This window comes from Rana temporaria, chromosome 8 (assembly GCF_905171775.1).
Source record: "Rana temporaria chromosome 8, aRanTem1.1, whole genome shotgun sequence".
Taxonomy (NCBI): Eukaryota; Metazoa; Chordata; class Amphibia; order Anura; family Ranidae; genus Rana; species Rana temporaria.
This window is the reverse complement of record NC_053496.1, coordinates 158,455,748-158,473,365: the sequence shown is the minus strand read 5'-3', so window position 1 is coordinate 158,473,365 and position 17,618 is coordinate 158,455,748. Positions and strand designations below refer to the sequence as shown.

The following is a 17,618-nucleotide window of genomic DNA, read 5'->3' as shown; positions in this document are numbered from 1 at the left end:
ATAATTCAGCACCCACCATTGCCAGCAATTAGGGTTGTCCCGACCCCACTTTTTTTAGGACCGAGTACAATTACCGATACTTTTTTTCATGTACTCGCCGATACCGAATACCGATACTTTTTTTTAAAATGTGTCCCCAAATGCAGCCATGTCCCCCCACATATATCCAGCCGTGTCCCCCCCCCCATATATTGCAGCCATGTCCCCCCACATATATCCAGCCATGTCCCCCCACATATATCCAGCCATGTCCTCCCCACATATATCCAGCCATGTCCCCCCACATATATCCAGCCATGTCCCCCCACATATATCCAGCCATGTCCCCCCCCCCCACATATATCCAGCCATGTCCCCCCACATATATCCAGCCATGTCCCCCCACATATATCCAGCCATGTCCCCCCACATATATCCAGCCATGTCCCCCCACATATATCCAGCCATGTCCCCCCACATATATCCAGCCATGTCCTCCCCACATATATCCAGCCATGTCCCCCCACATATATCCAGCCATGTCCCCCCACATATATCCAGCCATGTCCCCCCACATATATCCAGCCATGTCCCCCCATATATTGCAGCCATGTCCCCCCACATATATCCAGCCATGTCCCCCCACATATATCCAGCCATGTCCCCCATACCTAGTAGATGATGATGCCGCCGCTGCCGCATTAATCAGCGTGCGGGGAACATTACAGGAAACTTTTGTTTGAATAGCTGTCCATTCCTTGCCGCACCGTGTATAGACACTCCCCCTTGCTCGGGATTGGACGGATCTGTCCAATCCCGAGCAAGGGGGAGTGTCTATACGCGGCGGGGAATACAGCTATTCAAACAAAAGCTGCCTGTAATGTTCCCCGCACGCTGATTAACGCGGCAGCGCGGGCTTTGCGGTATGCGGCGGGGCAAGTATTCTATTTAGGCATCGGGGGCATTTGCGGGAGTACAAGTACTCCCGCAAATACTCTGTATCGGTCCCGATACCGATACTGGTATCGGGACAACCCTACCAGCAATGCAGCGCCCACCATTGCCAGCAATGCAGCCTTAGAGGGGCAGGACGAGCGCCAAAGATTACATACAGGAGAATCTGCTGTTTACACGGCGGCCTCTTTAATAGAAAGTCCCGCCTCCTTTAATGGACAGGGCAGTCGTCCAATGGCAGCGCCGGAGGTGGGACTTCCCATTACAGAGGCTGCCATGTAAACAGGAAATACTCCTGTGTGCACTGCACTCGTCCCACCTCCTCCCTGTCCCCCCTGAGGCAGCCAGCCTATATATCTTTTGTGGCCCTGGCGCTGGGAGATCATCGGGGGCCACAAAAGATGCACGTTTAAATAACCAGGCGGGCCGTTCAAAACCGAGCCTCAGGCCAATCCGGACTTTGGACATGCCTGGAGTAAGACATCTGTCATCGCAAAAGGCATACAGATCTTAACACATAAGCGGGTCATGCACTGGTAAGATTTTGGCTGATTGGTTCAAATTTGAGCAGTGGGTGGACTCGGCTGAACAGCACTTGCATCCAATCAGAGGCAAACTCGGTATAGATAGAGATAGAAATAGCAAGAAAAAAGACAGGTCACCTTTTGCATGTCTTGAATCTGCATGAGGAGATCTCTCAGCTTTTCTAGTCTGGCACTCTCATCATCAGCGTACGGATAAATATGACAGTGGAAACTGCAAGGAGTAAAATTATAAAATGAAGAAGGAGATAATGATATGCTCAGAAATCAATGCAAATGTACACTCACCGGCCACTTTATTAGGTTCAATTGCTTGGTAACACAAATCGCTAATCAGCCAATCACATGGCAGCAACTCAATGCATTTAGGCATCTAGACATGGTGAAGACGACTTGCTGAACTTCAAACCGAGCATCAAAATGGGATTTAAGTGACTTTGAACGTGGCATGGTTGTCGGTACCAGACTGGTTGACGAGCATTTCAAAAACTGATGATTTACTGGGATTTTCACAAAGGGTTTACAGAGAATGGCCCGAAAAAGAGAAAATATCCAGTGAGCGGCAGTTGTGTAGAGGAAAATGCCTCATTGTCATAGGAGAATGGGCAGACTGGTTCAATGATAGGCAACAGTAACTTAAATGACCACTCAATACAACCAAGGTATGTAGAATACCATCTCTGAATGCATAACACATCGAACCTTGAAGCAGATGGACTACAGCAGCAGAAGACCACACCAGGTGCCACTCCTGTCAGCTAAGAACCAGAAACTGAGGCAACAATTCGCACAGGATCACCAGAATTGGACAATAGAAGATTGGAAAAAAAAAGCCTGGTCTGACGAGTCTCGATTTCAGCCGCGACATTGACATGGTGGGGTCAGAATTTGGCTTAAAACAATGTGAAAGCATCGATATATGCATAGGTTCAGGCTGGTGGTGTAATGGTGTGGGGGATATTTTCCTGACACACTTTGGCCCCTTAGGCTGCATTCACACCTAGGCGTAGGCGATTTGCGGCGTTTTTTACCACGACAAATTGCGGCATTTTTTACCGCGATTTGCCGTGACAAAACGCGGCGTTTTTAACCGCGGTTTTGTATAGGTCATTGTCGGGTATGGAGAACGCCGAAGCCGCCCGATATCCCGCGACAAAAAAAAGGTCCGGGACTTGTTTGAGCTTCAGGCGTTCGGCGTGTAGATGTGAACCATCTCCATAGAGAATCATGTTATTTCTCCCCTCTAGCGTATTGTAGCGTTGCGCTTCAGGCGTTGTGTCGCCTAGGTGTGAATGCAGCCTTAGGCTGCATTCACACCTGAGCGTTTTGTCGCCTGAAGCGCGACGCCCCGAAACGCTAGAGGGGAAAAAATACATTATTCTCTATGGAGATGGTTCACATCTACACTACAAAACGCCTGAAGCTCAAACAAGTCCCGGACCTTTTTTTGTCGCCTGAATTTGGGCGTTTTACATTGGTGACCCTAGACCTGTAAAAAACTGTGGTAAAAAACGCTGTGTTTTGTCGCGGCAAATCGTGGTAAAAAACGCTGCGTTTTGTCGCAGTAAAAAAACGCCGCAAAACGCTACGCTCAGGTGTGAATGCAGCCTTAGGCTTCATTCACACCTGAGCGTTTTGTCGCCTAAAGCGCGACACTCCAAAACGCTAGAGGGGAAAAAATCCATTATTCTCAATGGAGATGGTTCACATCTCCACTCCAAAACGCCTAAAAGGTGAAACAATTTCCGGACCCTTTTTTGTCGCGCGAATCGGGCGGTTTGGGCGTTTTTGAGCGTTTGTATTTCCCATAGAAAGTAATGGAAACGCTCCATTCAAGCGACTAGTGCGACAACGAGCGTTTGCTACGGGCGTTTTGTCGCTTTAATCAATAGAACATTTCACCCAGGCAGAAGATAAATAAAATCTACCAACATAGCAACAAGTGATGAAAAGATGATAATTTATCCTATTGGCTAAAATAAAAAACGTCGAAGTACAAAAACGTCGGACAACGCTGTATGCAAACGTGCAAATACGCATGAATACGCGCGACAAAACGCCGGAACAAAAAACGACCAAACAAGCTACACTCAGGTGTGAATGCAGCCTCAGTACCAATTGAGCGTCGTTTAACCCCTTAACGCCCGCCGCACGACTATTTACGTCCGCACAATGGCACGGACAGGCAGAAGGACGTATATATACGTCCTTGCCTTTCCGCGGGTCGGGGGTCCGATCGGGACCCCCCCCGCTGCGTGCGGCGGGCGGATTCCCTCGGGGAGCGATCTGGGACGACGGCGTGGCTATTTGTTTATAGCCGCTCCGTCGCGATCGCTCCCCGGAGCTGAAGAACCGTATGTAAACACGGCTTCACTGTGGCGGCGCATTGATCGTGTCACCCCCTTTATAGGGGAGACACAATCGATAACGTCAGACCTACAGCCACACCCCCCTACTGTTGTAAACACACACTAGGTGAAGCCTAAAACGTTCAGCGCCCCCTGTGGTTAACTCCCAAACTGCAACTGTCATTTTCACAATAAAGAATGCAATTTAAATGCATTTTTTGCTGTGAAAATGACAATGGTCCCAAAAATGTTTCAAAATTGTCCGAAGTGTCCGCCATAATGTCGCAGTCACGAAAAAAAATCGCTGATCGCCGCCATTAGTAGTAAAAAAAAAAATAATTAATAAAAATGCAATAAAAATATCCCCTATTTTGTAAATGCTATAAATTTTGCGCAAACCAATCGATAAACGCTTATTGCGATTTCTTTTTACCAAAAATAGGTAGAAGAATACGTATCGGCCTAAACTGAGGAAAAAAAAAAATTTTATATATGTTTTTGGGGGATATTTATTACAGCAAAATTGTTTTTTTTTCAAAATTATCGCTCTATTTTTGTTTATAATCGCAAAAAATAAAAACCGCAGAGGTGATCAAATACCACCAAAAGAAAGCTCTATTTGTGGGGAAAAAAGGACGTAAATTTTGTTTGGGAGCCACGTCGCACGAGCGCGCAATTGTCTGTTAAAGCGACGCAGTGCCGAATTGTAAAAACGCCTTTGGGCATTTAGCAGCATATTGGTCCGGGGCTTAAGTGGTTAAACACCACGGCCTACCTGAGTATTGTTGGTGACCATGTCCATCCCTTTATGACTACAGTGTCCCCATCTTCTGATGGCTCCTTCCACCAGGATAATGCACCATGTCACAAAGCTCAAGTCATCTCACCGCTGGTTTCTTGAACATGGACAATGTCACTGTACTCCAATGGCCTCCACACTCACCAGATCTCATCCAAAAGAGCACCTGTGGGATGTGGTGGAGCAAGAGATTCACATCATGGATGTGCAGCCGACATATCTGCAGGCACCGAGTGATGCCATCATGTCACTATGGACCAGAATCTCTGAGGAATCTACGCCACAAAGAAATAAGGCAGTTCTGAAGGCAAAAGGGGGTCCAACCCAGTACTGGCAAGGTGTACCTAATAAAATGGCCGGTGAGTGTATATCTAAAACATAAGACAACCATGATTGAAGACGTGAGTGTTAGTAGGGGGGGGGGGGGTAACTCCTCCCAAGCCTACTTGGGTTTAATTTAAGAAAAAAAACCTCTCCTCCATATTGCAATGTAGGTTTTCAGTGTTGTGTGCTGTCAATCAGCTTTATGTAATGGAGGAGTGAGAAATGATTGTACTTGGCATTTAAAGCAGTATTATTAAACCCAAAACCAAAAGGGTTATACATTTTGCAGCTTACCAATCCCTAGATGTGGCGGCTGCATTCGTTTTTTCTTTTTTTAGTTTTTCCCCCATTTCACCTGGTGATCTGGCCAGTAACACACCTGTATTCGAGTGCCCCCCACTCTGGATGAAGGAGCACAGGAAGCACCTCTTAACAGCAGCATTGACAGTCTGGCCGGGGGGGGGGGGGATTAGATGTACTAGCAGATTTAGATTCACTAACAAACTGAAGCCAACCTCCAGCTCAAACTGCAGCTACACAACCAGTTACACAGCAACTTTTTTTTTTTGTTCTTTTGGGATAAAGGCTTTACATAAATTGCAAGCTCCGTCAGTGGTAAATGGTTTGTGTCGGCACGCTAAACTGCTACATGTGCAGAAGAGGTTTCGAGTTTGCATTTTACTTCCTCAGAGAGAAGTTCACCAATTGGCATTGTTAAAGTGGTTGTAAACCCACATTTTTGACTTTTGCCTACAGGTAAGCCTATAATAAGGCTTACCTGTAGGTATAAAGAATATCTCCTAAACCTGTACGGTTTAGGAGATATTCCACTCGCAATGCGGGCGGCGCATGCGCAGGGCGGAATCCACGGCGAAAGATCCGGCAGCCGCCGGACCTTGCTGATTTTAAATCTCCCGCGCGTGCCGTCATAGCCAATCACAGCTCTGGAGCGGCGATACCCGGAAGACACGCTGGAGCAAGATGACATCTCGCTCGGCGTGAACCAGGTAAGTGTTGTTCACCTCGTTTTGAGGTAAGTATTTCATAATCAGCTATTATGCGGTGCATACTAGCTGATTATGCATTTTGCCTTGCAGGTAAAGAAAAAAAAAATATTATATATGCGGTTTACAACCGCTTTAAGTAAATTTTAAATCAAAACCAAAGTCCTTTGACACTCACCAATTTGCAATCTTTTTGATCTTCTCTCCAATTCTCTCACCCCAGTATGAGATCAGGAATATAATCTGTGTAACGCTCTCACCCTGTCACAAAAAAAAACAAAACGGAAAAAAAAACAAAAAAACATTTAGCTTAAAAAAAAACAAAAAAAACAAACAAAAACACAACAATGAATGCAAACGGAGATTGAGCTTGGATTCACATTTGTTGTGATGCGTTGGTGTCCCCTGAATTACTTACCTGAGCCCCATCTCTCTCCAACAATGTCTATGAGTGTCTGAGCTGTCCAGGAATCTCCTCCCAATTGGCTGAGACACAGCAGCAGTGCCATTGGCTCCTGCTGCTGTCAATCAAAATCAGTTAGCCAATCAAGGGAGGGGGGGCTGGGCCAGGTCAGGGTTGCGACTTTTATCTCAGGTGCCCCCATAGCAAGCTCCTTGCTGTGGGGGCACTCGATAGGAGGGAAGGACCAGGAGCAGCGAAGAGGGACTCGAGAAGAGAAGGATTTGGGCTGCTCTGTGCAAATCCACTGCAACAGAGCAGGCAAGTATAACATGTTTTTTTTTTAAACTAGACTTTACAAAGCACTTTAATAGCTGGATTCAGGTAGGGGCGCGCATCTTTGCGGCGGCGTAGCGTATTTAAACTACGCCGCCGTAAGTCAGAAAGACAAGTACTGTATTCACAAAGTACTTGCCTCCTAAGTTACGGCGGCGTAGCGCCTAATTCAAATGAGGATGTGGGGGGGGGCTTGTTTTATGCATATTAACTGTGACCCGACGTGATTGACGTTTTTTAAGAACGGCGCATGCGCCGTCTGTGTACATATCCCAGTGTGCAATGCGGCAAAGTACGCCGCAAGGACGTATTGGTTTCGACGTGGACGTAAATTACGTCCAGCCCTATTCACGGACGACTTGCGCAAACGACGTAAAACTTTTGACGCAGGAAAGACGGCCATACTTAACATTGGCTACGCCACCTAGGGGGCATCTTTATCTTTAGGCAGCGTCTCTCTTACGGAAACGGCGTATCTTTACTGCGACGGGCAAGCGTACGTTCGTGAATAGGCGTATCTAGCCATTTACATATTCTACGCCGAACTCAATGAAAGCGCCACCTAGCGGCCAGCCTAAATATTGCACCCTAAGATAGGACGGCGCAGGCTGTCTTATCTTAGCTAGGTTTAAGTGTATCTCAGTTTGAGAATACACTTAAACTTAGGACGGTGCAGATTCCGAGTTAGTAGATTAGTCAGTAGATACGCCGGCCTAACTCTCTCTGAATCCACTTAAAAAATCTCTTCTCTAGCAGGCCAAATCCCTCCCAAACCCCAATTTGAAGGAAGAGCAGTGGAAACAAGGGCAGTTATTGCTTTCTTACCGTTACCAGGTCCTCCATTGGCTCAGACATCTCCACAAAATTGACAATAAGGTATCCTCGGCAAGCGCGCCACAGCAGGCGTTCAAACGAGTTCATGCGCCAAGGGTGAATGACACCAGCCATGAAACTGAAAAAGAATAAAATCTATGAGAAAAATATAAACCCCATTTAAAAACTTAATAGACCATTCCCATTTACAATTACAATCTTTATGTTAAACTATACATGCATGAGCATGAATGAATAAATGGAGAGCGAGGGACAAAAAAAAAAAAAAAAAAACACACGAGAAAGTAACAAGGCTGTAATGATCATCAGTGCCCTGATTACAGTAGATCAATTAAGTGTCACCAATCAGTGCCCACCACTGCCCACAAGTGCCACCAGTGCCCATTAGCAATGCCAGTCAGTGCTGGCTATCAGTGCTGCCCATCAATGCTCAGCACAGCTGTCAATCAATTCCCAGTGTCGCCCAGTGCCACCCATCAGTGCCCACCACTGCCGCCTATCAGTGCCCATAAGTACGGAATATTAGTGCCTCCTCAGTTTTTTCTATTTCTCTTTGGCGCAGTTCACAGTTTTTTCAATTCCTCTGTGTGAATGCACCCAAAAATTTGGCAGTTAAATAGTACATGTATGTAGCTCTCTACACCAAAAAGAGGAATTTGAGCAGGAATGTGGGGCAGAGGAATCTGCCCTCAAAAGGGGAACAGCTGGAAATGCTGAAACCATGGCCAAGGTGGTGGCACCAGAGCAACGCCGCTTCCTATTGCAGTTGCACAGCTCCCTCGAGTCATTTGACTGCCTGACTGAGCAGTCTCATTGCATAGGTTCTATCTGAGGTCTCCTTCAACCGTAAGCTGCCCTAAAACTTACCCTACAGCTCCCAGTGCCTAAAAACATGTTACCATGATGTCCAACACAATAGAGCATGACTGGTGACAGAGCATAACACCCGAGGGCAGTCACACTTGTCTACTGGGGAAAAATTCGCTAAAAGTCACGTTTTACCACAACGCACTGGTATTTGTATGGTGCCATTACAGCATAGATATACAATTCCAAAATGCACAGATGTAAATAATTTTCCCCTAACGGGGGGAGTGACACCATGGCTCTGAGTCGATGGTACACCTAATTTGGCACTTGGCTGGAGAGAAGCAAGAAGCTGGGAGGGAGCACCGGTAAGATGGATATTAGGCAGTCAGGGGTGTTCTTTGCAGACACACTGTTACTTTGCCCTGTATGGGTAAGTTGGCAGTGTATCTTAAATTGTAAAGTAAACCCCCCTATCGTTTTCAGCCAAGGAAGCTGCCATCTTTGCCTCGGTTTAATCTACAACTGCCATGATGCTGCACATGTGATCAGTTATGACACCAGTAGGGTTGTCCCGATACCGGTATCGGGACCGATACCGAGCATTTGCGGGAGTACTTGTACTCCCGCAAATGCCCCCGATGCCAGATCCGATACTAGTCCCCCACCCCCCCCCCCGCCGCCGCATACCGCAACGCCACCGCCGCCTAGTTAATCAGCGTGCGGGGAACATTACAGCTTTCATTTGAATAGCTGTGTGTTCCCCGCCGTGCCGCGTATAGACACTCCCCCTTGCTCGGGATTGGACGGGTGATCCTCGCACTGCAGAACTCAGTGAGGAAAGCTCCGAGAGCTGTACGGAAGACACACACACTCCTTCGGGGCCAGTTCACACCATAGAAACGCAGTCTGGATGCGTTCCTGATTCTTCTCTGCATGCACATTTTTGATGCAGTACAACGTTTTGTCCCCCCCCCCTCTTTTTTCTTAACCTTAAATAAGGATATGTGTGTTCCAGTGCATTTAGGTGCGTTCAGGTGTGTTTTAGATGCGTTTTACAGCGTTCCAGTCTAGGGCAGGAAAAATGCAGCATGTTCTACTTTTTTTCTGGAATTGGAACTGCAAGCACTGGTGTGAACTATGCCATTGAAAACCATATAAAAACACAGAAAAAGCGGGCATGTCACAAAATGAGTCCATTCTAATGGAGTGGTCACTCATAGATCACTCACCATGTGGGGCAAGGGTCCTCAAACTATAGTCCTCCAGCTGTTGCGGAACTACACGTCCCATAAGGCATTGTAAAACTCTGACATTCACAGACATGACTAGGCATGATGGGAATTGTAGTTCCTGAACAACTGGAGGGCCATAGTTTGAAGACCTCTGGTGTGGGGTGTTACCATAACCAAAAGCATATAAAACCACAATATAACCTGGTCACCGGGGAAATAGGTTACAATGGTAAAAAAATGGATCATACTAGAGTGTACCTAAAAAATATAATTTATTAATGAGGCAAGATATGGCAATTCTAAAGCCAATGAAATGTCAACACAGCTTAACAGTAGTTAGCTATTAACAACAATACTTTGTTACTCATGAAGTTTTACATCAAACAAAACATGAACACAGGACTTTACACATAACATAAAATGAAACGTCCGGACGCCATGTTACAACACACAGGAAGGTTGTCTGATGAAAATTTTGTCTTGTAAATAGTAATTAACATATGGTATCATCAATAAGACATCCTAGCTGTGTGTGGCCCCAGGGAAAGGAAGGGGAGGAATGGGGAAAGAGATTGGGGTGGAAACAACCTGGGAGGGGAAAAGGGAACAGTGGGAGCCAGCTGGTATTGATGGAAATCACAGAAGCATGGATGGCCCAATGAATTTCATGAAGGGGAAGGAGACAGTCCCAGATAGAATGATGAGCAGTTGATCTAGATAGCCTACAGTACTGAGGACAGGGAATATATTGGTGTATACGCACAGTTTGCATGCATTGTTACTGATTATTCTAGAATGTAAAGTATCGTTGACTGCTGAAAAAGTTCCTCTGATAGAACAGTACACCAGTGTCACTGTGAGAGCATTGTCCGTGATGGATCCAAGCACCAGTGATCTGGTGTTTAGGAGGTAGTAACAGCGACAGAAGAGGTGACTTACTGTATACTCCTCCAAAAGGAAAAATAGTGGATATACAGGTTAAAGTCCCTTGTACCGGTAGGCCTTAATATAGAGTTAAATTTCCAGGTTTTTCTGGAGAGCTAAAAATAATTTATTTAAAATTCTAAAACTGAGCCATCCTTAAGATATATGGGTAGGAAGCCATCACTTTTCATGGACTTGCCATTTTTCCTTCGCACTATGGTTACCTGGCTGCCCTTTTCCTGGATTGGTCTATGTATGTCTGTCTTTATTACATGTTAATTTAAACTAAGACAGAGTCCATTAATAGACTTAGTGATGACTCCCTACCCATATATCTAAAGGAGGGCCCAGTTTTTGGATTTTAAATAAACTATTTTTAGCTCTCCAGGAAAACCTGGAGATTTAACTCTGTATTAAGGCCTACCGGTACGAGGAACTTTAACCTTTATATCTCCCATTTTTCCTTTTGGAGGAGTATATGGTAAGTCACCTCTTCTGTTGCTGTTACTACCGCCTAAACACCAGATCGCTGGGACTTAGATCCATCACAGCCAATACTCTCACAGTGAAACTGGGGTACTGTTTACTGTTCTATCAGAGGAACTTTTTCAGCAGTCAACTATACTTTACAGCATAGTATAATCAAGTACTGGGATTTGAATAATCAGTTAACAATGCATGCAAACTGTGCATATACACTAATATATTCCCTGTCCTGAGTACTGTAGGCTATATAGATCAACTGCTCATCATTCTAGCCGGGACTGTCTCCTTCCCCTTCATGAAATTCATTGAGTCATCCATGCTTCTGTGATTTCCATCAATACCAGCTGGCTCCCACTGTTCCCTTTTCCCCTCCTTCCCCTTTGGGCCACACACAGCTAGGATGTCTTATTGATGAGACTATATGCTAATTACTGTTTACAAGACGAGATTTTCATCAGATAACCTTCCTGTGTGTTGCAACATGGTGTCCGGACGTTTCTTTTATGTTTTGTGTAAAGTCCTGTGTTTGTTACCCATGAAGTTTCACATCAAACATGAAGTATCGTTATAGCCAACTCCTGTGAAGCTGTGTTTAAATGTACTTGGCTTTAGCCATATCTTGCCTCATTAATAAATTATGGGATAGCGGATCTTTAGATCCGTGTAACCTATCTGATTTAAGATCCTCCGCCGCCGCAAGTTTTTGAGGCAAGTGGTTAATTCACAAATCACTTGCCTCAAAACTTGCAGCGGCGTATCGTAAATCCCCCGGCGGAATTCAAATTCCGCGGCTAGGGGGCGTGTAGTATTTAAATCAGGCGCGTTCCCGTGGCGATTGAACAGCGCATGCGCAGTCCGCAAATTTACCCAGCGTGCATTGCGCTAAATGACGTCGCAAGGACGTCATTGGTTTCGAGGTGAACGTAAATGGCGTGCAGCCCCATTCACGGACGAGTTTCGCAAACGACGTAAAACTTTTAAATCGTGACGCGGGAACGACGGCCATACTTTACATTGGCTGCGCCTCATAGACCCAGGGGTAACTATCCGCCGGAAAAAAAAAAGTGCCGGGCGGTTGTTCGTTTCTGAATCGGCGTATCTCCTCATTTGCATATTCGTTGTGTAAATAAACCGAAACGCCACCTAGCGGCCGGCCTGGAATTGCAGCCTAAGATCTGACGGTGTAACAGTTACACCTGTCGGATCTTAAGGATATCTATGCGTAACTGATTCTATGAATCAGTCGCATAGATACGACCGGCAGAACTCAGAGATACGACGGTGTATCAGGAGATACACCGTCGTATCTCTTTGTGAATCTGGCCCTATATTTTTTAGATACACTTTAGTACGACCCATTTGTTACCAATTGTAACCTCTTTCCCTGGTGATCTATACCAGGTAATGCTGGGGTTAATTGAAAACCATATAAACCTACTTTCAATGCGTTTTTGATGCAGAAAAAAATAAATAAATAAAAAAAACACTTGCACTGGACTGCCTGTGGTGTGAACTGGCTGGCCCTCACACAGCAACAGAGTTAAAGCGGTAGTTCACCCCCCCCCCCCCGACACATTTTACCATCGAGACAGGCATTGTAGCGCGAGCTACAGTATGCCTGTCCCGATTTTCTTAACCCCGTACTCACCTTGTAGTCGTCCATCGTAGATTCCGGCTCCCGCGGGGAATGGGCGTGCCTATGGAGAGGGAGGATGATTGACGGCCGGCCCTGGCACGTCACTCTCCCCGAAGACAGCCGGAGTAGGTCTCGGCTCTTCACGGCGCCTGCGCACAGGCTATGCGCACGCGTCGTGAAGACCGAGCCTATTTCGGCTATTTCCGGAGAAGCGTGACGCGCCAGAGCCGGCCGTCAATCATCCTCCGTCTCCATAGGCACGCCCATTCCCCGGAATCTTCGATGGACGACTACAAGGTGAGTACGGCGGTAAAAAATTCGTGACAGGCATACTGTAGCTCGCGCTACAATGCCTGATTTTAAGGTAAAATAAAAAAAAATATTTTTTTTCCCGTCGATAGGGTGAACCCCCGCTTTAAGGCTGAAATTCCCTCCCCATCACCATTTTTCCCTTGGTGTCAGGAAAACTTGTCAGAAGCGATTCATGTCGATAGCAGAAGAACAAAGCAGCAAAAAGAAATTACACTCAGTGCTCTTAATTGAGACAAGTACACACTATAGAAGGATATGCTTTGTTCACATTTCATGTCAGAGGCGTACAACCACTTTAAAAACATACATACAGTATATAGGACTCTAAATATTTGACCGATTTTTGCGGTGCAGGAGGGCAGTTGGAAAATGTTAAAAAAAAAAAAATTAAAATTTAGATTTTGCTAGAAGGATTTTAAAATATAGATTTATATATATAAAAAAAAAAAAAAAAAAAAAAAAAAAAAAAACAACACTTTACAAACATAACTGAACTAAATTGTGCAATTTGTATTTGCTCATCAGTCAACTTTAAAATGTGACTGGAAAAAAAAAATTCTCACTACATACTTCTCCATTTCTAGGGGAAACAGAAGTACAAAAGTCAGTTTTCCAAGAAGTCAGCGCAAGCCACATGTTCCAGTATTAACCAACATCCTGGTTTCTGTAGGTTTCAATCAATCAAGGAGCTGTAGTGGCATTTTTACTAACAGACTAAATAATCTCAGATTTCACAACGGTCAATAAGACCAAGATGGCGGTGCCATATATGGAACCTGAACAGAGGATCGCTGTGGGACAATTCTGAATTCATTGGGTGGGTGGGGGGGGGGGGGGTGTATGCGTTTTGAAGAGAACCCAGTATGAGGGAGGTAGAGGAATTTGAGTACCGCTTTAAGCACTTCACAGCTTGCAATTTAAGTTCACCTATCATCAGGGGTCAAGTCCTGGGGGAAAAAGTGTGGGAACTCCCACCCAAGATCCACTCCACTCAAATCCCGTGATAACTTGCGGCAGACCTCCGCAATGTCTCCTGGGAACAATGACAAAAGCTCCCAGGAGACATTGCGGCATCGAGGAAGTGACGGAATGCCTGCACACTACCCGATGAATCCATATACAGGAAGCGGCCAGTAACATAAAGGATTACTAAGGTTCGCCTGCCCCTGACAGTGACTCGAGCTGGGCATCGCCGTTTAGTGAAGGATTGGCTCGGGCTGCTCTCGGCTGCTCTAGTCCTGCAAAGGGAACTGCGTTCCTGCTGTGAAAATAGTGCAGGAACTCCGTTCCCACGCGTTCCCACAGGACTTGATCCCTGCCTATCATCAGTGAAGCATAGGGGATGTCAATTCTGGCCTCATTCTGAAAATGCTTGTTGCCTATCTGTACATGGCTTCAATCAGGTTTAGTCAGAGACCCAGATATGCTGTTAATGAGTGTCAGAAAATTATCAGAGTTCTCGATCTCTAGGCTTGTTGGAGGTCAGCAACTCCGTAAAAGGTGAAGACAAAACATCAATATGATAACCAGGCAAAAACATTGTCAAAGGTCAGCAATGGAAGCCTCTATAAATGTCTGAGGACAGGTGTTTGCGCATTCCACTGGCTGCATGACTGCTGAAGGTCAATAGACTTCGTAGTCAAGCCAGGTTGAGAATAACAATCCCGGATGTACCACCTTCAAAGTTATATGGTATTTTTATAATATATAGGATTGATACTTTTCCATATATATATATATATATAATGTAAGTTTTATATGGTAAGCGATAAGTGGAAATGAAAAGATGTCTTTTATGAAAACTGAATAAATAAAGTGTGCCCTAAGGGAGTGTTTTAACTGTGGGGGGGGAGTGGCTGTTTGTGTGATGTCACTGATCGTCGTTCCCTAACACAGGGAACAGACGATCAGTGACAGCCATACTAGGAAGAACAGGGAAAGGTTTGTTTACACTCACCTCTCACCGTTCTTCAGCTCTGTGACCTGATCGCAGGACACCGGCGGCAATCAGGTCCGCGGGTCACAGAGAACAGGACCCACGGCTAAGCTCTTAAAGGCGACGTATGTGCCTGTGCCCTTCTGCCGACGTATATCGGCGTGAAGGGGTCCTTAAGTGGTTAAAGAGACCCTCTACCACATCGAATTACTTAAACCGATTGTGGACCACATCCCTGATACATAGTCAGAACATTACTTCCTCAGATTGGGACTGGGAACCGGGCCACAAACAGTTTGATAGTAAAAAAGTATTCAAAATGTATTACACATTGATAATATAGAACATGAACATGGGGATATTCGCAACAAACACAAATGGAAACCAGCTGCAAGGAAAAGCCCAGAACATCCAACGAGGGCTTATGGGTTCCAGATCTGTGGCTTATATCCCAAATGTTGATGTTCCCCCCAAAAAGACAAAGAACATAACTCAAAAATAAAACAGAAAGCTATGTCCGTCAAAGAAGCGTACAAGTAACAGAAAACGTGAATGACATCAGCCAGAGGTCCGTATAATGTGAAATGGTCTTATTGTGTAACTTGGTGGTATAACTCTATATAGACCATAGCTATAGAGGAGAGGTAGAGTAGTACTTTCCTCTCAATATAGGTCCAGTTGCTAGAGAATGCATATCAAAAATTAAATCATCCAGAACATCATGGGTTAACCACTTAAGGACCCCTTCACGTCGATATATGTCGGCAGAATGGCACGGCTGGGCACATCAACGTACCTGTACGTTGCCCTTTAAGCCCAGCCGTGGGGTCGCGGGCGAGTCCCGCGATCGGTCCCCGGAGCTGAAGAACGGGGAGAGCCGTGTGTAAACACAGCTTCCCCCGTTCTTCACTGTGGCGGCGTCATTGATCGTGTGTTCCCTTTTATAGGGAAACACAATAAATTACATCACACCTATGGCCACACCCCCCTACAGTTAGAAACAGAGATGAGGTCACACTTAACCCCTTCAGCGCCCCCTTGTGGTTAACTCCCAAACTGCAATTGTCATTTTCACAGTAAACAATGCATTTTTAATGCATTTTTTTCTGTGAAAATTACAATGGTCCCAAAAATTGTCCAAAGTGTCCGCCATAATGTCGCAGTCACGAAAAAAATAAATAAAAAAAATCGCTGATCGCCGCCATTAGTAGTAAAAAATAAATAATTAATAAAAATGCAATAAAACTATCCCCTATTTTGTAAACGCTATAAATTTTGCGCAAACCAATCGATAAACGCTTATTGCGATTTTTTTTTTTACCAAAAATAGGTAGAAGAAGAATACGTATCGGCCTAAACTGTGGGAAAAAAAAAACGTTTTTTATATATTTTTGGGGGATATTTATTATAGCAAAAAGTAAAAGATATTGCATTTTTTTTTAAATTGACGCTCTATTTTTGTTTATAGCGCAAAAACTAAAAACCGCAGAGGTGATCAAATACCACCAAAAGAAAGCTCTATTTGTGGGAAAAAAAGGATGCCAATTTTGTTTGGGAGCCACGTCGCACAACCGCACAATTGTCAGTTAAAGCGACGCAGTGCTGAAATCGCAAAAACTGGCCAGGTCCTTTAGCTGCCTAAAGGTCCAGGTCTTAAGTGGTTAAAGATGGTTGTATCCATCAGCCAGATATCTGGAAGTGCCTTATGGATTTTAAAGTTGGAGTCAAAATAATATGGCTGGAGATGTGGCTGGTGGTGTCTGGCAAGCTTTTTCCCATGTCCAGTCAGAGAATACTTTGCATTCACTGAGAAAATGCAAAGCATTTGGACAATAAACTATGTAAAAAATGCCACACCTGAAATTCTACACAAACTGTTCAAGAAGTCCTAAAATTCCCATCGATTTTGCCAGAAATCTCGTGAGCTCAGAACTTCCTGTGTTTGAGGAAGGGTTATGGAGATAAAGAGGGGAGAGGAGGGGGGGGATGAGTGGCTGACAGCACGTGATAAGATAAGGAATTGAGAGCTGAACATCCAATGTGGCGTCATATCAAAAAAGGAAGTTAGGAGCATACCGTACTAGATTTTTCACACATCAACGGTTATTTTTCTGTACCTGCAGTACGTTTGAAGGGCTACAATGTGGAAATTTGCATGCATTTCAGAAATGAACACATTTTTATTTTTATAAATAAAAAAAATCAAGATATTTTATCAATTTTGTGCAGCAACTCACCTGACTCTGAGGTCCAGCCTGGAGCTTACTGTAGGGTCAATCAATGGATCAGTGTCAGCTCTCTCCCTAAAGGGTTCAGACTCTGGCTAGAAAAATTAATTTACAAAATCACCGATTTCATTTGTATCACAATCTTGCTGTATATGTGCAATTGATGTAAATCTATATAGAGAGGCTTAATCTAGCCGGGTACGGTTTCTTTTCATTCAGCCAATGGACCGATTTCTCCATCTGCACAAATGAAGTAGATGGAAAAATTCCCTCAACACACCATGTCGCTTCGACAGAAGTCAATAAAAGGATAGATTTCTGTTGAGCAACAACAGCCATACACTGATCAAAATTTAGGTCAGGCCTTGCTCAACTGGCTAAATTTTGATCCGTGTATGGCCAGCTTTACACAGCAGTAGTGGCAATCATTCCTTTGGTTTGATTTTAACAACTTGCCGACCAGCCGCCGTCGCGGCAAGTCAGCTCCCCTGCGCGAGAGCACGTAGCTATACGTCGGCGCTTGCGCGCCGCCGG

The 17,618-nt window shown here is 45.0% G+C and overlaps 1 protein-coding gene across 1 annotated transcript in view; it reads right to left on the bottom strand.

Annotated features, from left to right (window-relative positions):
- Window positions 1-17,618, bottom strand: part of TCIRG1 (T cell immune regulator 1, ATPase H+ transporting V0 subunit a3) — a 68,606-nt gene that overhangs the window by 35,096 nt on the left and 15,892 nt on the right. Inside the window, exons 5-8 of the mRNA XM_040321010.1 lie at window positions 17,094-17,179; window positions 7,512-7,638; window positions 6,129-6,211; window positions 1,596-1,689 (exon numbers count right to left, since the gene is read on the bottom strand). Coding sequence (XP_040176944.1) covers window positions 1,596-1,689; window positions 6,129-6,211; window positions 7,512-7,638; window positions 17,094-17,179 — 390 coding nt within the window. The remainder of the gene's footprint in view (window positions 1-1,595; window positions 1,690-6,128; window positions 6,212-7,511; window positions 7,639-17,093; window positions 17,180-17,618) is intronic.